The sequence below is a fragment of the Pecten maximus genome, chromosome 11 (genome assembly GCF_902652985.1).
Source record: "Pecten maximus chromosome 11, xPecMax1.1, whole genome shotgun sequence".
In the NCBI taxonomy this organism is placed as follows: Eukaryota; Metazoa; Mollusca; class Bivalvia; order Pectinida; family Pectinidae; genus Pecten; species Pecten maximus.
The window spans coordinates 25,984,501-26,008,635 of NC_047025.1; the positions used below are offsets into that span (position 1 = coordinate 25,984,501).

General features: G+C 38.2%; 2 protein-coding genes across 3 annotated transcripts; one reads left to right on the top strand and one right to left on the bottom strand.

Annotated features, from left to right (window-relative positions):
• The first annotated feature begins 1,255 nt into the window (after window positions 1-1,255).
• Window positions 1,256-2,857, top strand: LOC117337050. The gene is made up of 3 exons (XM_033897832.1): window positions 1,256-1,383; window positions 1,592-1,718; window positions 1,838-2,857. Exons 1-3 carry the CDS (start codon window positions 1,344-1,346, stop codon window positions 2,823-2,825), a joined length of 1,155 nt encoding a protein of 384 aa, XP_033753723.1. The 5' UTR covers window positions 1,256-1,343; the 3' UTR covers window positions 2,826-2,857.
• Window positions 2,858-5,074: 2,217 nt separating this feature from the next.
• On the bottom strand, window positions 5,075-24,061 carry LOC117337051 (ubiquitin-conjugating enzyme E2 Q2-like). Of its 2 annotated transcripts, none has more exons than XM_033897834.1 (9): window positions 23,806-24,061; window positions 23,182-23,301; window positions 22,771-22,922; window positions 21,250-21,320; window positions 19,792-19,865; window positions 19,299-19,379; window positions 14,986-15,079; window positions 14,461-14,537; window positions 5,075-11,251 (listed from the first exon to the last, which is right to left on the bottom strand). In XM_033897834.1, the coding sequence occupies exons 1-9, from the start codon at window positions 23,977-23,979 to the stop codon at window positions 11,114-11,116; spliced, it is 981 nt and encodes a 326-aa protein (XP_033753725.1). In that variant the 5' UTR covers window positions 23,980-24,061; the 3' UTR covers window positions 5,075-11,113. The 2 variants fall into 2 exon arrangements, with proteins under 2 accessions (XP_033753725.1, XP_033753724.1); XM_033897833.1 differs by having other exon boundaries at window positions 21,250-21,323.
• Between the last annotated feature and the right edge of the window lie 74 nt (window positions 24,062-24,135).

The window sequence follows — 24,135 nt, forward strand, 5'->3', positions numbered from 1 at the left end:
TTGGCAGTCATAACGCGCTGTTTGGCAGTCAGTCATAACGCGCTGTTTGGCAGTCAGTCATAACGCGCTGTTTGGCAGTCAGTCATAACGCGCTGTTTGGCAGTCATAATGCGCTGTTTGGCAGTCAGTCATAATGCGCTGTTTGGCAGTCATAATGCGCTGTTTGGCAGTCAGTCATAACGCGCTGTTTGGCAGTCATAATGCGCTGTTTGGCAGTCATAACGCGCTGTTTGGTAGTCAGTCATAACGCGCTGTTTGGCAGTCATAATGCGCTGTTTGGCAGTCATAACGCGCTGTTTGGCAGTCATAACGCGCTGTTTGGCAGTCATAACGCGCTGTTTGGTAGTCAGTCATAACGCGCTGTTTGGCAGTCATAATGCGCTGTTTGGCAGTCAGTCATAACGCGCTGTTTGGCAGTCATAATGTACGCTGTTTGGCAGTCAGTCACAATGCGCTGTTTGACAGTCAGTCAAAATGCGCTGATTGGCAGTCAGTCATAACGCGCTGTTTGGCAGTCATAATGCGCTGTTTGGCAGTCAGTCACAAAGCGCTGCTGGGCAGTCATAATGCGCTGTTTGGCAGTCATAACGCGCTGTTTGGCAGTTATAACTCGCTGCTCTCCATATCAGGAAAAAAAACGTATATAAGTCGCGGGAAGTAGAAGACCTGTGACCAACGGAACCAACATTCATCTGTCCAACAAGTCGTTGTTCCAGTCATACCATACGGACTCTCTCGGAACTAGCGTTAGCTTTATGTTTTTGCGGACTTAAACGCCAACCATGCACGAAAGGCGATTTGAAAAGTCGGCTATCTCTCGATGGGGTGTTAGATACACCCGTCCGATCATTGCAATGCGTATTCTTGAAACTACTTGTTTATTTAGCCCGTTCATATTTTAAACGCTTCCAGCATAAAGGAAAGATACAACTTATAATCAGAAAATTGTTTTCAAAAACTGAGGTCGCGAATATGTAAAAAAAATCCAATCCAAATAACAGAAATCGAAACACATAATAATATGCAAAAAACAGTTCCTTTTTGACGTATAATTTCTCGAAATGATTATATACAATTTTGCTAGTCGCCGTTCAATGAATGTCGATGGTTATTTTAGTCTCAAGGGCAGGCTTGGAATGGCTGTCAAATGGAAAAGACATTGACACACTATGCTGAAAATGTGTGTGCATGTTGAAATTTTAGCGTCCCCGTTTGTCCAGTAATAATCGATGTTGACCTCGCTGACTTACACATGTACATGTCTGAATTACAGATAAGACATGCCGTGATAACATATCTTAAGTTGGTGTCTGTTCTAAAACTCAACACTACAGACCATCACAATGTATTGGGTTCACTCAATACTCGCTGTATTTATTTGTGGTAAGGTAAAATACATTATTGTAAACACGCGAGACTTGTTGTACTCGTACTTTCCGTATTCTGTATCTTGTGTTTTGATGTTTTTGTGTACATGTACTCTGTTTTGGCATTGTTTAATTTTGCTTTGTACTTTATTTTGACATTGTGATGTAGTCCCACTTTGTAGTTTGCTTTGAAATTTAAGTATCGTTTATTTTGTACGATGCAGTGTTGAGCGGCGTTGATGCTAACCTCCAGGACTGTCTTGATGTAGTAGACACTTACTGTCCCCCAGAAGCCAGTCCCCATGTGGATCGGTATTACTGTGACAGTAAAGGCAGAGTATACAACGGCAGGTGAGTTACTGTATATGGCATATTTTTAATACGGCTGTGAATTTTCGGATGAAATATATCTGTGAGACACTTATAAAACTGCATGTACGTTACACTGTAGCCTTTTCCTTTTTTTCTAGTTGCCAACTTCAAGAACAGTTCTGCAGGCTCACATTTTCCCATAACGAGTCATTCCATTTAACCAGACTAGGACCAAACTGTGACCATCCTTTATACATTGCTGCCGTCCCTCGACCCCTTACTCCAGAGGAGACACAGTTATTTGCTTCCATTGTCCATGGTGTGGACGACAGACTAAAAAGGTCCGAGATGGCAGGCATAACTGCCAACGCATCCAAACCGATCTTCTCTAAACAGGACCACACACACAAAATATACCAAAGGAATCCGGACTGCTGGGCGTATGACCTTGACTTGACTCCAATATCGCCATGGAACAGCTATGGGAAAACCCGGAAAGCTGGGACGTTGTTGTCCCCACGACATGCGGTGTGGGCGAGGCACTACAGTATCCGTGTTAACAGCACACTCCGGTTCGTGGACCGTCACAACAACGTGGTGGATAGAACGGTGATAAAGACGAGAGCTCTGTACACCAACACTTCGGCTCACCAGAGCTTCCTTCATGGCCACGATATGGTGGTAGGACTCTTAGACAGCGATGTACCAGCCTCTATCTCCTTTGCCAAGGTTTTGCCTAGGAACTTCACCGTTCTTAGACCTCACATGGAGATGGTTCGATTGCCTGTCTTCAGCACCGACTTTGAAGAGAAAGCATTGGTCGCAGACTTCAGCTATATGAGCGGAAACATGGCTTCCCTGACGGAACCCATCACTACTTCCACAAGACACAAGTACTACGAACGAAAGATCGTTGGGGATAGCGGAAACCCGTCCTTCTTCATTATAGACAACCAGCTTCTGTTCCTTTTCGTATTTACTTACGGAGGCGCAGGGTCTGGCACTTCCATTCAGTACAACTTTGATGAAATCAACTCCATCATGGCACACCTCGGTGGGGGATATCAGTTGACAGAAATCGATTTGTCACATTTCATAACTGCTGCTAAAGTAAATGCTTTGTTTGGTAGTCCTTTGTTTGGATAGTTTTTTTTGCAATAAAAATATCTTGTCTTTGACTATGGCGTTATTGCTCACTGCACGATAAATGTATCTATATTGAAGATGCGCGTTTTTGCAGGTGTTCTTTGTTGTACGTGTCCGATGCATATAGATCACGAATTATTAGGCAAAACAAAACTTCAAGCATTCGGAATTTATTTTAAAGAAGCACGAGTCCTTCCGTAAAGAAATGGGTCAAGAAAAAACGGATGAAATTAATTCAACAATGCAACTGTAATTAATAAAATATGGTGTTACTTCTTAACCTTTTATACTGTAAAATGAACCAGATGAGAGCATTAGTAGGTTCAAACAGATAATCAGTTAGCAGTGTGCTGTTGCAGATCCAGTTTTTGCGATAGGACGTTTGGTGTGAGGTTTTGCATTTTTTAATCGAGCAAGATTAAGGAAGGAACAAACTGGAAGGAACAAACTTAACTTCATTACACCAAGAGAGAAGCAAAGTGTGAATTAGATTCCATCACTGAAGGATCAAGATGTGAGCGTTAGCAGAACTTGTCCCTGAAAGTCTGAGCTTTTAGCTTTTGATAATTCCTCCAAGGAATGAGCAATATGAGAACGTTATCCAATTTCATCAATGACGGAAAGATGGACTGGTCAGGTTTAGCAGCTTACGTCACAGAAGGAACAGTTTCAGACTCCATCATGAAAGTGTGAGAGCTAGATTATCTCGCGAAAGGAGATAACTGTTGAGCTTTACTCGGTTCCTTCATGGAAATACCAACGTGTGATGTTTATATGGCAGTTCCTCCAAAGAAAGAAACAAACTATTATCTCTAGCAGATTCCATTAAGGAAGGAGATAGCTGTGTTCTTAAGCAGGATTCAATTATGGTAAGAGCCACTTTTGCACTTTACCAGATTTATTATCAACTACAAGCCTTAGTTCATTATATCAAGAAAAGACAACACTTCGAGTTTTAGAAGACTAAAAAAGGAAATGAGAAAGTTGAAATCTTTATGAGATTCCAATAAGGAATAAGCATATTGTTAGTTTATATAATTAGCAGACTACATCACGGAAGGTATGTTTGACTAGATTCTATCTAGGAAGGAGAAAACTGTGATATTTAGTAATAACTATTAAGGAAAGGTGAATCGTGGGCCTAAGCAGAAATGCATGAACAAGATGTGAACTTTAGAACGTTCCATCAAAGGGAGAATCTGTGATTTTTAACAGATTCCATCTAGAAAGGATAGGACCAAAGATTTAGCAGATTCGATTAAGGAAGGATAGGACCGTAGGCTTTAGCAGATTCCATCTAGGAAGGATAGGACCATAGGCTTTAGCAGGTTCTATCTAGGAAGGATAGGACTGTAGTCTTAAGCAGATTCCATCTAGGGAGGATAGGGCTGTAGTCTTTAGCAGATTCCATCTAGGAAGGATAGGACCATAGGCTTTAGCAGATTCCATCTAGGAAGGATAGGACCATAACCATAGGCTTTAGCAGGTTTTATCTAGGAAGGATAGGACCGTAGGCTTTAGCAGGTTTCATCTAGGAAGGGTAGGGCTGTAGTCTTTAGCAGATTCCATCTAGGAAGGATAGGACCGTAGGCTTTAGCAGGTTTCATCTAGGAAGGATAGGACCATAGGCTTTAGCAGGTTCTATCTAGGAAGGATAGGACTGTAGTCTTTAGCAGATTCCATCTAGGAAGGATAGGACCATAGGCTTTAGCAGGTTTTATCTAGGAAGGATAGGACCATAACCATAGGCTTTAGCAGGTTTTATCTAGGAAGGATAGGACCGTAGGCTTTAGCAGGTTTCATCTAGGAAGGGTAGGACTGTAGTCTTTAGCAGATTCCATCTAGGAAGGATAGGACCGTGGGCTTTAGCAGGTTTCATCTAGGAAGGAGAGGACCGTAGGCTTTAGCAGGTTCCATCTAGGAAGGATAGGATCAAAAGCTTAAGCAGAACTACTCTTAATTAACATAGCTGTTGGTAGGATGTTAAACAATACAAAACCAAACTAAAATCAAATCTATCAGGGGAGGAGCAAACTGAGCTGCATAAGACTCCATCATGAATGGAGCAAGTTGTGAGAAATTGGTGATTCTAAATCCCTATACACCAGACAATGAGATACATAATTCTATCAAAAGTTTGAACTTATTGTAAACACATTTTAAGTAAGAAGATTTTGATGGTAAATTCTCACTGAACTGTATACAAATTGCTTCCATCAAATCTTAATTCCAATATTAGAGTTAAAAAATCAATTTTCTTTTTTATTTGGAAATAATTTATTTTTTATATGAATCAAGTTTTATAGTTAACATTAATACTTACTTAAATTTACTCATCAACACAATTTTGTTGTACTTCATATTATAAATCATTCACTCAGTGTGAAACTTCCATACAACTACAACAAACAACTACTATTCTTGTAAACTTGCATCCTCAAAATTCCAGGTGTTAAAAGTACACTTTCGTTCTTTGCCCTCCTGGTATAATGTCACGGAGAAATCCTCGGATGTGATCAAAATGAATCTCAGGTTGGCATACAGTTAAATTGACTGGATTTGAGCTTGGTTATTGCCACTCTGTCATCTTCAAAAGAAACGCATCAGCTTGGCCATTGGTCAGTTTTGTTTCCCGGACACCAATCAAATAGCTACTTGTGTACCATCGATTTTGCTATGACATATTCCAAGGTTGCAGAAAGTGAAACTGAATGTAACCTCTGAAGTATTGAGGATGTTAACAAGTTTGCATCTTACGCAACTAAATAAGAGATAGACAACATACAAACAAACTAATATTAAGAATTGCTTCTGACAGTTCAAGGTCTACACACTAATACTGATTAGTACAACTCCATAATTTATAAACACAAAGTACAGTACATACCAATACCCAACTTCTTAATGTACTGTATAAAAATCTTCACAATACAGTTCTAAGTTGTCATGGGGACCAATTAAAAAGGAAGCATTTTACAGCAAATATATCTATGATTTACAGTTTTGACTTGAAGAGTAGCATGCCTATGGACTGTTTTAGTTACCAACTGAAGAGTTTGTGAAAAACCAAATGTGTCACTCAATATAGCATGAAGTCAAGGATGCATGTTACTGTTTTAATACAATAACAACATAGGGTAAAATCTTCTAAACCACACTTGTTAACATTTAAATATATAGATACAAAAATGGCTGCACTTACTGTTCAATGCTGTAGAAACCATGGACTTTACAGAATTGTTTGTTCTTATCATACCTAACAGATACAAATAAAACTCAATGCATTAACGAAGTTTTCAACTCATACAACAGTAAATAATCTCAATAATCTCAATAAAAGACAAGAGGCACAGAGGGCCTGCATAGCCCACCTGGATATTTCAGTTATCATGGCAATGCTGCATCTTCCAACAAAGGCCCCAACCCCTATTTCCAGTTCCAAGGGACACATACCCTCCATTTTTACAATATTAGATCTCCTTTGAGTTAACATTTATGCAAAATTTGTTCCCCTTCCTCTAAGGATGCTTCTGACTGACGTAGGCTCATATCCATTCATAACTTTATGACTAGTAGCGATTTAAAGGAATTACCAATATTTCTCCTATTGGGCCCCAACCCTCTCGCCCCTTTGGGGTCAGAATTGTCATTAATACAAAATCTATTCCCCTTCCCCCAAGGATCTTTCTGATCAAATTTGGTTAAAATCCATTCAGTCTTTTATAACTAGTAGCGATTTAAAGCAAATGTTGACAGACAGACGGATGCCGCCTTTGGGCCAAGTAAGCTAAAAAACCAAGGAAACCTGACCTGTGCCTAAGTGGGAATGATTGTTCTCAGGGTTTGAGGTTTAATCTATCACTGACGACAACAGAATTCTAAATAAACAAAACCTTCTTGGGGACAAAGGATTTCAGGGATGAGGTTTAATTTATTACTGACGACAACAGAATCCAAATAAACAAAACCTCTGAGGGGACAATTGTTCTCGGGCTTTGAGGTTTAACCTATCGGACAAAAAACTGAACAATGTGTACAAAACATATATATAAAAGGTACATCATACAGAGCTGTGATGTCCACACTCCCTACACTTCACTCATTAATACAAATTGGAGGGAATCATTGTGAACATGATCAGTAAACTACACTTCAAGTTGTGAAAATACTAACCGCATTTAAGTATACTGCTGTCACTAACCATGTATCATACATCTTTTCTTTACAAATGTCATGTACACCATTTTATCTTTATAAATAGATAATAGTATAAGCATATTGGTCTTAAGTTTTGTGTATAAAATACTGCAGAAAACCAGAAACTGTATAAAAATGGACGTTTACACATTACTTAACTTTGTTTTTTGACAAAAATATATCTTCGCAAACTATTTTTTCATAAAAAGCTCAATGAAATGCTCTGAAATCCATCAAAATGTGTAAATGATATGAATAATTTGTATATTTATAAGGACTATTAAAACAATGATGTCATCAATCACATTGTGAGACAACCACTACCAAAGCATTACATCTAAGGTCTTTAAAAAAAAACATTAAGAGTTATCAAACTGATTTTCAATGTGATGCTCTACAAGATACCTCTATCTGACAAATGATCAGTTGTGATTTTGTTCCATGAAAAGACAAAAGTAAAGCTGTACTTTGGATCGATCTGATCCTTCCATAACAGACATGAAGAATTTCTAAAAGAAAGCTAGTCAGCTGCTTGGAAGACCAAGTATGTTAGCATATTCTTTGGCAGCCAGTTCCCAGATCTTCACTGAATCTCCAGTTTTTAAAGGCTAGAAGATCCCAGTAAGGTTTTATCCAATCGAGAAATGTGCTTAGCTTGTTGCATGACGGAATCAACACTGAGAGTTAATTGAGTGGTGTCTTTGACATGTGACCTACAAGTGTGCACAACCTGAGACAGCTGAAGACTTTGTCAGGACTTGGAATTTTTCACCACAAAGCTGAACAAAACCATTTTGACATTTGACCTCCATTTAAGAGAGGTTATAGAAATACTTCATTGTGCACCTTCTGGTAATAGTACATACTGTATGTCTGTGGAGATTCCTTACCAAATCTTAAATACTTTGACCTTTAGCAATAGAGTGAGCGTCTGCCATCTTAACCTGTATATCTGCCATCTTAACCTAAATAATTATCTGTTCAGATTGTTCTCCAATATCTTTGTACATTTAAAGCAGACATAACTTGAGATGTGGACAATGAAGTGAGATCTTGGACACACTCAAGGTGGAAGATGCTGTTTTGTTAAAATATTTCAACATCAAAAAAGAATTACAATTCTATTATTCTTGAGATAGCAATCGATGAAAATGCAACATCAGAAAAATCTGTGAACCAGATATTCACATCAAATGTGGTTAAGTCTGACCTTTCACCCTTTAACCTTAACTGATGACCTCTACAATCGAATGTAGAACTTTGTGTTGTCACAATATCGTGTAAACTGTCAACTTCTGAAACATCTACATTTTTTTTTCTTCAAATGTAGTCAAGTGTGAATTTTGATCCTTTACACTGATTGATGACCACCAATACCTCTTGAAGAACTCAATGCCACCTAACTATGACACATTTAACTAAATATGTTAAAGGGGTTGAGAGATGTGTGTATATGATATTTAACAGAATTTTACATGGGCCTATACCTTAGAAATTGTGCCATCATCAATGTCCCATGGAATCTGCATGGAAATTGATGATGTTATTAATTTATGATGTGGTTAAAATACATAATACATACATTGTATAATGATGACGTTATGTTATTGTGAGTGGTGCCAGCTTTCTTTCCATACTCCATGTGAGATGTGAGATTGACTTATCCCATCCCTAGCAACAATGGTATCACCCTGTGAAGTATGTGAGAAACATCGTAGACTACCCCATGGCAGATTGACTTATCCCATCCCTAGCAACAATGGTATCACTCCTTGAAGTATGTGAGAAACATCGTAGTCTACCCCATGGCAGATTGACTTATCCCATCCCTAGCAACCATGGTATCACTCCGTGAAGTATGTGAGAAACATCGTAGACTACCCCATGGGAGATTGACTTATCCCATCCCTAGCAACCATGGTATCACTCCGTGAAGTATGTGAGAAACATCGGAGACTACCCCATGGGAGATTGACTTACCCCATCCCTAGCAACCATGGTATCACCCCGTGAAGTATGTGAGAAACATCGTAGACTACCCCATGGGAGATTGACTTATCCCATCTCTAGCAACAATGGTATCACCCCGTGAAGTATGTGAGAAACATCGTAGACTACCCCATGGGAGATTGACTTATCCCATCCCTAGCAACAATGGTATCACCCCGTGAAGTATGTGAGAAACATCGGAGACTACCCCATGGGAGATTGACTTACCCCATCCCTAGCAACAATGGTATCACCCCGTGAAGTATGTGAGAAACATCGTAGACTACCCCATGGGAGATTGACTTATCCCATCTCTAGCAACCATGGTATCACTCCGTGAAGTATGTGAGAAACATCGTAGACTACCCCATTGCAGATTGACTTATCCCATCTCTAGCAACCATGGTATCACTCCATGAAGTATGTGAGAAACATTGCGAACTTTTCACACTGACTGACCTTCACACTGATAGATACACAACAAAGTCGCTACCATATGACCCTCCAAGTGGGAGTGTGTGTGTATGTTTTGTTTTTGTTTATTTGTTAGGATTTTAAAGGGAGCGGCCATTACAAAAGAAACATTGTAGAAAAAATGAAGCGAAAAAAATATTTGTCACTTAGTTTGTGCTCTAAATCCCTTTACAAAATCTCAGACTACCAGATTTCTGCTAGACTAGTGCATTATGTAGTTAGTGTAGTTCAATGACTGAACATTGGGTCTGGATTGATACACTGATCTCCCACATTATAAAGCAAGTTCGAACAGGTATCATTTCTTATAATCATTGTCATGATCTCACATCTCACAATCAAATCTGAGACAATCTGACATCTCACAATTAAGTCTGAGACCATCTCACATCTCACAGTCAGTCCGAGACAATCTCACATCTCACAGTCAGTCTGAGACCATATCACATCTCACAATCAAATCTGAGACCATATCACATCTCACAATCAAATCTGAGACCATATCACATCTCACAATCAAATCTGAGACAATCTCACACCTCAGTCAGTCCGAGACAATCTCACACCTCACAGTCAAGTCTGAGACCATCTCACACCTCACAGTCAGTCTGAGACAATCTCACATCTCACAGTCAAGTCCGAGACCATCTCACATCTCACAGTCAAGTCTGAGACCATCTCACACCTCAGTCAGTCCGAGACAATCTCACATCTCACAGTCAGTCTGAGACCATATCACATCTCACAATCAAATCTGAGACCATATCACATCTCACAATCAAATCTGAGACCATATCACATCTCACAATCAAATCTGAGACAATCTCACACCTCAGTCAGTCCGAGACAATCTCACACCTCACAGTCAAGTCTGAGACCATCTCACACCTCAGTCAGTCCGAGACAATCTCACATCTCACAGTCAAGTCCGAGACCGTCTCACATCTCACAGTCAAGTCTGAGACCATCTCACACCTCAGTCAGTCCGAGACAATCTCACATCTCACAGTCAAGTCTGAGACAATCTCACATCTCACAGTCAGTCCGAGACAATCTCACACCTCACAGTCAGTCCGAGACAATCTCACATCTCACAGTCAGTCCGAGACAATCTCACATCTCACAGTCAGTCCGAGACAATCTAACATTTCACAATCGAATCTGAGGCAATCTCACACCTTACAATCAAGTCTGAGACAATTTCACAGTCAAATCTTCAGACAATCTCACATTCAACAAACAGGACTAAACAAATCTCCAAGCTAACAATACAGCTATCAACACTGAGAAAATTTTATATCTTACAGCTCAAGACTCACCATATCTATGGATTTCTTCATGAAAATGTAAATTTGGTTTCAGTAACAACTGAAAAAAACAAACAACAGATCCGTACTCAGTGTTTGTGAAGGAGACCTAGAAATAATGTTACATATCATTCCACATTGGAGTGTATCAGACTCTCAGCGAGTCTCAGTGAGTCCTCCGCTGTGTGTGGGGCATAGTCAGTGACAGATGAGGATGGCAGCAATGGTAATCACCACACAATGACAGAACTTCATGATTAGGAATGTGGTTCTTATTGGTATCAACCAACAGTTTGTAATATTTTCACCATCCGTATCTTTTCACCATCCATATCTTTTCACCATACGTGTAAATGCATCTCTGGCTTCTTGTTCCCCATAGGCACGATCTGAATCGTTCCTCTCCAGCTGGGCATTTGGGTCACTCATAATCTCTGAACGGATCTGAACAAGGATGGCCTGTAATGGATGTTTATTGATAAGGTTAAGAGAAAATCTGGTGTTTAATCACAATAACCTATCACCCCTGGTGTCATCAATGGCTCTTACCAAAGTTTCTTCTGTATACATAGTGACTGCAGAACAACAAACAAATCTCTTTTGAAAATTGAGAAAATTCAGGATCCAACTGGGTATGTAAAAATGGAGACAGCAGTATTAACAGGGAGACAGTAACATTAACAGGGAGACAGTAATACTAACCGGGAGACAGTAATACTAACAGGGAGACAGTAACATTAACAGGGAGACAGTAATACTAACAGGGAGACAGCAACATTAACAGGGAGACAGCAACATTAACAGGGAGACAGTAATACTAACAGGGAGACAGTAATACTAACAGGGAGACAGTAATATTAACAGGGAGACAGTAATACTAACAGGGAGACAGCAACATTAACAGGGAGACAGTAATACTAACAGGGAGACAGTAATACTAACAGGGAGACAGTAATACTAACAGGGAGACAGCAACATTAACAGGGAGACAGCAACATTAACAGGGAGACAGTAATACTAACAGGGAGACAGCAACATTAACAGGGAGACAGTAACATTAACAGGGAGACAGTAATACTAACAGGGAGACAGCAACATTAACAGGGAGACAGTAATACTAACAGGGAGACAGTAATACTAACAGGGAGACAGTAATATTAACAGGGAGACAGTAATACTAACAGGGAGACAGCAACATTAACAGGGAGACAGCAACATTAACAGGGAGACAGTAATACTAACAGGGAGACAGTAATACTAACAGGGAGACAGCAATATTAACAGGGAGACAGTAATACTAACAGGGAGACAGCAATATTAACTGGGAGACAGTAATACTAACAGGGAGACAGCAATATTAACAGGGAGACAGTAATACTAACAGGGAGACAGCAACATTAACAGGGAGACAGTAATACTAACAGGGAGACAGCAACATTAACAGGGAGACAGTAATACTAACAGGGAGACAGTAATACTAACAGGGAGACAGTAATACTAACAGGGAGACAGTAATACTAACAGGGAGACAGTAATACTAACAGGGAGACAGTAATACTAACAGGGAGACAGCAACATTAACAGACAGACAGCAACATTTACAGGGAGACAGTAATACTAACAGACAGACAGCAACATTAACAGGGAGACAGCAACATTAACAGGGAGACAGTAATATTAACAGGGAGACAGCAACATTAACAGGGAGACAGTAATACTAACAGGGAGACAGTAATACTAACAGGGAGACAGTAATACTAACAGGGAGACAGTAATACTAACAGGGAGACAGTAATACTAACAGGGAGACAGCAACATTAACAGGGAGACAGCAATACTAACAGACAGACAGCAACATTAACAGGGAGACAGTAATACTAACAGGGAGACAGTAATACTAACAGGGAGACAGTAATACTAACAGGGAGACAGTAATACTAACAGGGAGACAGTAATACTAACAGGGAGACAGTAATACTAACAGGGAGACAGTAATACTAACAGGGAGACAGCAACATTAACAGACAGACAGCAACATTTACAGGGAGACAGTAATACTAACAGACAGACAGCAACATTAACAGGGAGACAGCAACATTAACAGGGAGACAGTAATATTAACAGGGAGACAGCAACATTAACAGGGAGACAGTAATACTAACAGGGAGACAGTAATACTAACAGGGAGACAGTAATACTAACAGGGAGACAGTAATACTAACAGGGAGACAGCAACATTAACAGGGAGACAGCAATACTAACAGACAGACAGCAACATTAACAGGGAGACAGCAACATTAACAGGGAGACAGTAATATTAACAGGGAGACAGTAATACTAACAGGGAGACAGCAACATTAACAGGGAGACAGCAACATTAACAGGGAGACAGTAATACTAACAGGGAGACAGCAACATTAACAGGGAGACAGTAACATTAACAGGGAGACAGTAATACTAACAGGGAGACAGCAACATTAACAGGGAGACAGTAATACTAACAGGGAGACAGTAATACTAACAGGGAGACAGTAATATTAACAGGGAGACAGTAATACTAACAGGGAGACAGCAACATTAACAGGGAGACAGCAACATTAACAGGGAGACAGTAATACTAACAGGGAGACAGTAATACTAACAGGGAGACAGCAATATTAACAGGGAGACAGTAATACTAACAGGGAGACAGCAATATTAACAGGGAGACAGTAATACTAACAGGGAGACAGCAATATTAACAGGGAGACAGTAATACTAACAGGGAGACAGCAACATTAACAGGGAGACAGTAATACTAACAGGGAGACAGTAATACTAACAGGGAGACAGCAACATTAACAGGGAGACAGTAATACTAACAGGGAGACAGTAATACTAACAGGGAGACAGTAATACTAACAGGGAGACAGTAATACTAACAGGGAGACAGTAATACTAACAGGGAGACAGCAACATTAACAGACAGACAGCAACATTTACAGGGAGACAGTAATACTAACAGACAGACAGCAACATTAACAGGGAGACAGCAACATTAACAGGGAGACAGTAATATTAACAGGGAGACAGCAACATTAACAGGGAGACAGTAATACTAACAGGGAGACAGTAATACTAACAGGGAGACAGTAATACTAACAGGGAGACAGTAATACTAACAGGGAGACAGTAATACTAACAGGGAGACAGCAACATTAACAGGGAGACAGCAATACTAACAGACAGACAGCAACATTAACAGGGAGACAGCAACATTAACAGGGAGACAGTAATATTAACAGGGAGACAGCAACATTAACAGGGAGACAGCAACATTAACAGGGAGACAGCAACATTAACAGGGAGACAGCAATATTAACAGGGAGACAGTAATATTAACAGGGAGACAGCAACATTAACAGGGAGACAGTAATACTAACAGGGAGACAGCAATATTAACAGGGAGACAGTAATACTAACAGGGAGACAGTAATACTAACAGGGAGACAGCAACATTAACAGGGAGACAGCAACATTAACAGGGAGACAGCAACATTAACAGGGAGACAGTAATACTAACAGGGAGACAGTAATATTAACAGGGAGACAGTAATATTAACAGGTAGACAGCAGAACATTGCGGAGGAATAAACAAATACATACTGTAGGCTTTACATAAATCTTACCTCGATATCATTAGTTGGTGTCCAACCGGAATTTGTCAACATCTGCATACAGATGCTACCGCCTATGGTCACATGACCTGTGTTACATAGAAGGGGAAATTACACATGTCATGTTGGAAGACCATACAGTGAATATTAAATTATCAAAATAGTTATTTATCATTTCTTCTGTTCAAGAAACGAAGTCGGAAACATCATGTGTAATCTGTTTAGAGCAACTTAACTAGTCAGCACAAAGTTATTCCTCCAAATGACTTATCAGTTTTAGGTCAAGAATAAGGTACCTTTATAAGGAGTAGGTCTTAATTATCTGTATGTATTGCGAGTTTGATAAAATGGTAGTACCAGGTACTTATAAATTGGTGTCGTAATAATGTATCATCCTGTTTTGGACTGACAAATTGGCTGTCTGGGTCAGTATTCTATGTCTGCCAGAAGCGAGTACTTTATATGTTTTAGACAGATAAAATACACTACTGTTTCATAAAGAAATCTAAAAATGTTGAAGCAATATGATAGCTTTACCTGTTAAAAATTTAAACCTTGGACGCAAAATTCGAACAAATGGAGGCTTCATTGGATATTCTCCTGGGAAATGCATCTCTACATAGACTGCTGGCTGTAAAATACAAATAATAAATCTCTACATAGACTGCTGGCTGTAAAATACAAATAATAAATGTCTACATAGACTGCTGGCTGTAAAATACAAATAATAAATCTCTACATAGACTGCTGGCTAAACCAGAGGGATCTTGGCGCCCACCATTGAATGATCTTTATAGGTTCCATGTCAGATTGATCTTTTCTCTACTTTTCCCTTCCTCTAAGTCTTACTAATCTGTGTAAATTCAGAAACAGCCCTCTAGTAATTTTCAAACAAGGGGAACCTCTATATTAAATTTAAGATTTAGCGATAATGGCTGTCTGTTGTTTTCGGATTGGTCCCAAAATGCAACACCAGGGACCAAGGGGAAGATCCCTTCAGTACCTTCTGTAAAATAGCGATAACAAACTTCAATTGTCAAAATACAAGATGGCTGCCTGTTGGGCAGGTTGTTTTCGGACTGGTCTCAAAATCCAATATGCATAACTAGGCACAGAGGGCAACCTACAAATGAAATTTCAGAAAGATCCCTTTAGCAATTTCTGATAAATAGCGATAACAAACTTCAATTGTCAAAATCCAAGATGGCTGCCTGTCGGCCATGTTGTTTTCCGATTGGTCTCAAAATGCAATATGCATAACTAGGCACCGAGGGGAACCTACGTATGAAATTTGAGAAAGATCCCTTCAGCACTTTCTTAGAAATAGCGATAATAAGTTTCAATTGTCAAAATCCAAGAAGGCTGCCTGTCGGCCATGTTGTTTTACGATTAATCTCAAAATGCAATATGCATAACTAGGCGCCGAGGGGAACCTAAATATGAAAATTTGAGAAAGATCCCTTCATTACCTTCTCAGAAATAGCGATAACAAACTTCAATTGTCAAAATCCAAGATGGCTGCCTGTCGGCCATGTTGTTTTCCGATTGGTCTCAAAATGCAATATGCATAACTAGGCACCGAGGGGAACCTACATATGAAATTTGAGAAAGATCCCTTCAGCACTTTCTTAGAAATAGCGATAACAAACTTCAATTGTCAAAATCGAAAATGGCTGCCTGTCGGCCATGTTGTTTTCCGATAGGTCTCAAAATGCAATATGCATAACTAGGCACCAAGGGAAACATACATATGAAATTTGAGAAAGATCCCTTCAGTACCTTCTCAGAAATAGCGATAACAAACTTCAATTGTCAAAATCCAAGATGGCTGCCTGTCGGCCATGTTGTTTTCCGATTGGTCTCAAAATGCAATATGCATAACTAGGCACCAAGGGGAATCTAAATATGAAATTTGAGAAAGATCCCTTCAGTACTTTCTCAGAAATAGCGATAACAAACTTCAATTATCAAAATCCAAGATGGCTGCCTGTCGGCCATGTTGTTTTCCAACTGGTCTCAAAATGCAATATGCATAACTAGGCACCAAGGGGAGCCTACATATGAAATTTGAGAAAGATCCCTTCAGCACTTTCTCAGAAATAGCGATAACAAACTTCAATTATCAAAATCCAAGATGGCTCCCTGTCGGCCATGTTGTTTTCCGATTGGTCTCAAAATGCAATATGCATAACTAGGCACCAAGGGGAGCCTACATATGAAATTTGAGAAAGATCCCTTCAGTACTTTCTCAGAAATAGCGATAACAAACTTCAATTGTCAAAATCCAAGATGGCTGCCTGTCGGCCATGTTGTTTTCCGATTGGTCTCAAAATGCAATATGCATAACTAGGCACCAAGGGGAACCCACATATGAAATTTGAGAAAGATCCCTTCAGTACTTTCTGAGGATTAGCGATAACAAGAATTGTTTACGGACGGACGGAGGGACGGACGGACGGACGGACGACGGACCACGGATGCAGGGCGATTTGAATCTCTACATAGACTGCTGGTTGTAAAATACAAATAATGAATCTCTACATAAACTGCTGGCTAAAAAATACAAATAATAAATCTCTACATAGACTGCTGGCTGTAAAATACAAATAATAAATGTCTACATAGACTGCTGGCTGTAAAATACAAATAATAAATCTCTACATAGACTGCTGGCTAAAAAATACAAATAATAAATGTCTACATAGACTGCTGGCTGTAAAATACAAATAGAAAATCTCTACATAGACTGCTGGCTGTAAAATACAAATAATAAATCTCTACATAGACTGCTGGCTGTAAAATACAAATAATAAATCTCTACATAGACTGCTGGCTGTAAAATACAAATAATAAATCTCTACATAGACTGCTGGCTGTAAAATACAAATAATAAATCTCTACATAGACTGCAGGCTGTAAAATACAAATAATAAATTTCTACATAGACTGCTGGCTGTAAAACACAAAGAAACAAATGCAATCAATGATTGCGAAAGCTCATCGGCGGCAGCAATCACACTATGCATTCATTTTTTATGTATGTATAAGCATGTCATTTTGAAATTGTATGTCACATAATACTCCTAGACCTCTAATGGATGTATTAACCAAATAAGAAGGGTGTGGACTTACAAGGTTTCCAAAACTTACCCCCAAAATCTTTAAAGTGGGTTTTTGTGCCAAAAAAAATTAAGTCCACTAAATGGTAAAATGCCAAAAACAAATCACATTTTTTTCCTGCATGATTTTGCCATAACATCACTCCTGGACCTCTAATGAATATATAAACCAAATTAGAAGGGTGTGAGGTGCATACTTTTAGACTTTCCCCCAAAACATTAAAGTGAGTTTTGGTGCCAAAAAAGTTAAGCCAACAAAATGGTAAAATGCGAAAAAATCACAATTTTTTTCTGCATGGTTTTTCTATAACATCACTCCTAGACCTCTAATGAATGTATAAACCAAATTAGAAGGGTGTAAGGTGTTTACTTTTGGACTTACAAGCTTTCCAAAAACTGATCCCAAAACCTTTAAAATGGGGTGGGACGCGGACGCTGACGTCGGGGGTACATCATTAGCTCACGGTTACTCGTAACTGGTGAGCTAAAAACGAATTTGTAAGTAGTTTTAAACATTCTTACTTCGAAGAAGTTTTCAATATTTCACAAGAGGGTTTATACTGCTCACCTGGATATTACAGGAATTATGCAAAACACTCCCAATTAATGTACTGGGGTAAGTTATATTACAAATATAGTGCAGTCTAAGATCTGCCACTCAGTATCATGACAAGTTCAAAAGCATTCACCATTTATAATCAATTTGCACTTTCTTTATTTGATGCAGTCCCTCTGCCTCTTGGCATATTCAGTTCATGTTGCCCAAGGATGCTGCAGACCAAATTTTATTAAAATCTCTTTATCCATACAGAAGTGAGATTTAAAATTAGTTCCTCCTTCTCCCTATGGGGCCTCTTCACCCAAGGATGTTTCAGACCAACCTAAAGCAGTGACAGGGCAGCTAGAGCTCTGTTGTGTGGCTATGTAAACCCTATAATCATCAAGAGGCCAGTTGTGTGGATACATATCTCTCATTATGATTAAGAAGCCATATGCCCATAATGCTGACTGAGGCTGACATTAGACAATTGGTTTCAAAAACCATTGCAAGGAAGCAAAATATTCATGTACAATGATGTGAACCCCCCGATTCCTTCCACCTCTATATTTACTGGGCTAAGAGAAATATAAATATTGGTATAATACTGACATGTTAGCTTTGATTTGATTTATTTAAACTTCCAATACCTTCCCTACTAACAACCATGGTAATTGTCAGAGATCCACATTGTCCTGGACCTTTGGACCCAAATGATCTTGACCATTGACCCAGTGACCTTGAGCTTGGTCAGTTGACTTATTGTTTAGTTCTGCACAACTTTGCTTTGTAATGTCATTGTCATAACAAAATGTTCATCAGTTAAAAGATACAAAATTTGACTTTGACCTCTGGGCCTAATGATCTTGCCTTTGACCTTGATTTTTGACCTCATTATGTATTTTTTTCGATTGACAACCACTTAAAGATGCTTCCAATCAAATATGAGTGCTATCCAATGCATAGTTCTAGAGAAGAGGTCATTTATGGCAATATAGCCAAATTACCCCCTTTAGGCACTTGCCCGCAGCCCCCACCATTAGTACACTTTTAAATTTGCACCAACCAGGGATGCTTCTTGGCAGATTGGATAAAATTCCAATCCGCAGAAGCTCACCTTGGTTCTTTAGACCAGGTGAGCTAATACATATGGATAATATTGAGATTAGAGCACTACAAATCATACAACTTACCTCTCTCTTGAATTTGTCAGCAAAAATTTGCAGGTCTTTCCCTAGCTTTGATTCTCGAGGGAAATCTTTCAATTTTACATCCTGTAACATAATATTAAAACCCAATTGTTTCAGTCAAATATATATATGTAATGTATTACATGTCATCCACTATTTCTAAGCTCTAACATGTCTTACCTTATATAGGCATGCTCATTATACCATAGTTGATTAATTAAATGAGGGAGGGAAATGTACCATGACTAATCAGTACGTCTCTAGGGATAATCTAGTACTTTATTAAATGATTCATACTGTTATACAAATTCTATAGTATCAAACTATCAATTCATCATTATTTAATCAAAAACCTTCCTTGAGCACTGTACCAGTTTAATCTTTATGCATGGCCAAATTAACAAGTTATCTCCCCTGTACCAGTAATACTATCATGCAAATCCCCCCCCCCCCCCCTTCCTTACCCTGTTCTCAATAATACTTTCATTTTACATACCCAAAGAAACAGGTTATCTCCCCTCGGCCGTCCTTCAATTCCAAATTTATGGGACTCTTTCATTCCTTTTAAATCTGAAAGAAGACAATTGCTACAGTTAGTCAACACTGACCACCAGCTGGTCTGTACTACTACTACAGCGCTTTTACTACATTAGGTATTGATCATGTGCATAAAGTTTTCAAACATAGCTATAAAAGTATAATACTTTTCACATTTAGACTTTGCACTATGGCATAGGCAAATTACCCATTTCATATAATCTCACATCTTCACTTTCTTCCCATTCCTCCTACATGTATTTACTACCTGACCTTCCTTTTTCTTTAACAATTAAACGCTTGGTAGATTGTATTTATTGTCAATATCAATGCAATCTCGGTGACAGATAAATAGAATGATGGGCGTCATTAATATTTATCTGTCACCCAGATTGCATTGATCTTGCCAATAAATACAATCTAACAAGCGCTTAATTGTTATATTTCCATTAAGATACGTTAAACTTCACTTTCTCTTTGCTAAATCTGGGGTTTAAGTTCAGCTATTCCCCCGTTTGTTCCATTGAAAGAACAGCACATGTGAAATCGATTTTATTGTAGTGCTTGGTTTGCAATCAAATTGATGTGTAATACAAAGCCTCGGCGTGACTATGATCAACAAAGCACCAAAATGACGTCATATTTATTGTTCTAAGTCGAAATCCTTGCTAGGTTTGATTCACCTGCAACGCATTGCCAAACATTTTTTTGATGCTGACGGAAGTGACGTCATGTGATCTGGGCTGCATTTATATGGTGATCAAAACCATCTGGTTTAACACAGAATGTAAATATTCTCACATACATGTTTATACATATTTACGCCTATTCACTTCTTCCTTTCTTGACACTGTATCTAAACAGCTTATGTACTTTAGAAATGGAGACAGATTTATATAAGATGTACAACTTGTTTCTGAATCTGATTCATATGCGGAAAATTGATTAATGTGTTATGTGTATGTATTTACATGTATTTATATGAATGCAATAAAGTTTAAAAGAAAGTTTCATAAAATGACTGAGAGTATAGAGAGTATATCTCTGGGCTTTACGTGATGATGCAACCTCTTACTTGGTATAGAGTATAAGGAGGATACATAGTAACTTACTGATCATGAACATCAGTAATATTACAACTGTAGGAGAGAGTAAGCAGTAATCCCCATTTACAGATGGAACAACATCCTGATTCCATTCTACACATCCCTAATTTAGTTACAGAGTTTATAACTAGATATAAGCATTTAATTTGTCCTTGAGTGTGAATTACTTGGTGACAATTTATTTGTTGCAGCATATGTAGATCACCATACAGTAAAGGACCATTGTATTCATGCAATGGTTATTTTCCGAAGGTTCCTTTCCATATACACATACGATTTGCTGTATACTACTTGGTTTTCCTGACAGATACCTCTTAAAAGTCTCTGGACAGCTGCTGTTGATCCCTGGGCACCAAAGAAGTTGTCTTCATCTTCCTCCTCACTGCTAATAAAATAAAATGTATGTGGCATCTGATGAAAACATGAAATCAAAATTAAAGTTCTAAAGTGTAGAACTTGAATTAAGGCTGTTCCAGGAAAACACATGTAGGACGGGGGGAAGGCACTTTAATAAATTACATGTGGTGGGGTGGGTTCAAATTAAAATCACATCTATGGGTTGGTGGGGTGTGAAATAAATGTATTCTGTTATTAGCTGTATTTGATGTGTTTGTACCATTTTTTTCATTAAAATTGCTTCTATACCAGGGTAATGTTCACAAAAAAATGGATATGTCATTAAACGTATATTAAAATTTCAAATCACTTTTAAATGTGGATCCCCTTATTTCAAAGTGCCTTCCCCATCCCATATATATTTTTCTGGAACAGCCCTTATTACGCCTAATAAATCTAAATTTTACAAGCATTTTTATTATGCCTAGAAAACACATGTAGGACGGGGGAAGGCACTTTAATAAATTACATGTGGTGGGGTGGGTTCAAATTAAAATCACATCTATGGGTTGGTGGGGTGTGAAATAAATGTATTCTGTTATTAGCTGTATTTGATGTGTTTGTACCATTTTTTACATTAAAATTGCTTCTATACCAGGGTAATGTTCACAAAAAAATGGATATGTCATTAAACGTATATTAAAATTTCAAATCACTTTTAAATGTGGATCCCCTTATTTCAAAGTGCCTTCCCCATCCCATATATATTTTTCTGGAACAGCCCTTATTACGCCTAATAAATCTAAATTTTACAAGCATTTTTATTATGCCTAGAAATCATTTGGATAATTTTTTAAATTCACTAAGTTTTGTGGCAGAACAACATTTACATACCATGGCCACAGAAACCTGAATCTTTATACATACACCTTGCAATACAGCTGGCTAACTAGGTTATTCCTAATGTTAAACAAATGAGTAATACCAATAATTTGGGTTGTTCCTGTGTGAAACACAAAGTCTGAAAGACCCTGCAACAGATTCAAATTAATTTCTTGATAATGTTAACTGTTGTTGAAGACAATATTAATAGTTTTGTCAAAAAAAATGTTTTTGATAGGTAAGACTTTGGAATGAGAAAAGAATGTCCAGTTTTCATTTTTTTTTTTTGATAAGAATTAGTTCCAAGATGCTAGAGGAAAATGATGACTTTCAATAATTTACTTCTATGGAAAAAGTTGTAATTGCTTTGAAATCCTTGTTGTAAAACTTGTTTTCCAAAGCAGCAAATCAGGTCATGCTATGAAATTTTCATATTGCCCAAAAAAATATGAAATTCACCAATGTCATTTAATTTTTTCAAAGCAATTTTTTTTCAATTGATAAAATGGTTTCATTTTTATCTGAATACCACATATGCATTAACTGTGATCTGTATCCAACTTCTGGGGGAAATAATTAGATGGCAGTAACAGAATCTTAGCTTGATAATATACCTGGCATTAGAGTCCTTTACTTTGGGAACTTCCTCTTCGTTTGCATCTAAATCTTCATTGTCATAGTAGGCATCATAATCATCGTTATCATCTGATCCACAACCTTCATCATCATCATCATTGTCATCATCAGCTAAGGCAGTTGTCACCAACTTCACAAGGCAGGAAATATTATATACAAATAATTATATACCTGGCACTATCTACTGCAGAGTTTGTGAAAATTAGGCTAAAAACACTGGATGATTTAACAATCATAATACCACCCTCAAGTTTTGCCTACATGTGAGTAAAATAGTGTATGGTGCATGTACCATGCATGTTGAAATTCATTGAATTATCGGTACATTTATCTGTAAATAATTGTAGTTACCGCTTCCAAATTTCTGTGACAGTGTGATAGCTACATACCTGTTTGAGACACACATTAACCTTGTCCAGAACTTCATGGACGGATTTGTCACATGACTCTGTGAACTCCATTACATCGTTTAAGTAAGGCAGCACCTTGTCATTGTTACTCCACACCATCTGATACAAACAATGTCAGCAAGATCAAACTAGGCCTAATGTTACAACGACCTATAAAAAGTTTGTAAATGTCAATCATTAAAAACTGATGTAATTATAATCCCTAAAGGCTTCTGGAGGGATCTAGATAGCTTTTTCTTTTGGACCTGTGATATTGTATCTTGTCACTTATAATTTCCATCAGACTTTTGGATACGTCAAATATTGGCTCCAACGTTAGTAGATTTTACCTTGGACTTGACCTGACAGGGGGCCAGAAGATTTTTCAATTTTTGATTTGTTAAAGTTTTTCATATCAATTAATTTCAAGTTGGTTGATGAGCATGGGACAGTAATTTCCGTTGACCATATATGCATATTTATAAAACTTCCTCATTTTGTTTTTGTGATAGGCCTAGATCTAAATTTGAAAATTGAATTCAACCTCCTGACATTTCACTACGGATAAAAACCAGAAAAGTGATTATGGACTAGGATTGAGAAAAGAATCAAACGAATACAAACCAATTTTGTCTTATCTTCAGAACTGTCGCATATGGACAAGTGGAACGTAATGTCAGTATCGGGTACATGGAATACAACTTTTTTCTCATCCTCGTCAGAAGATAAAACTTTGAATTTTGATCCGCCTTTTTCTGACCAAGCTTCTGAAGATATTAGCAATTGTGGGAACTCCATATTTTCTGAAAAGCTTATAGGCCTAAAACGAAAACGTTCTGTCAGTGGAGTGTCGCCTTCTTTTTCATGTCGTGTTGCAAGAAAAACACAAACAAGTCACAAAAATGTTTGAAAACTACGAGTATGTTAACACTGTCATTACAAGCGTGTATATGA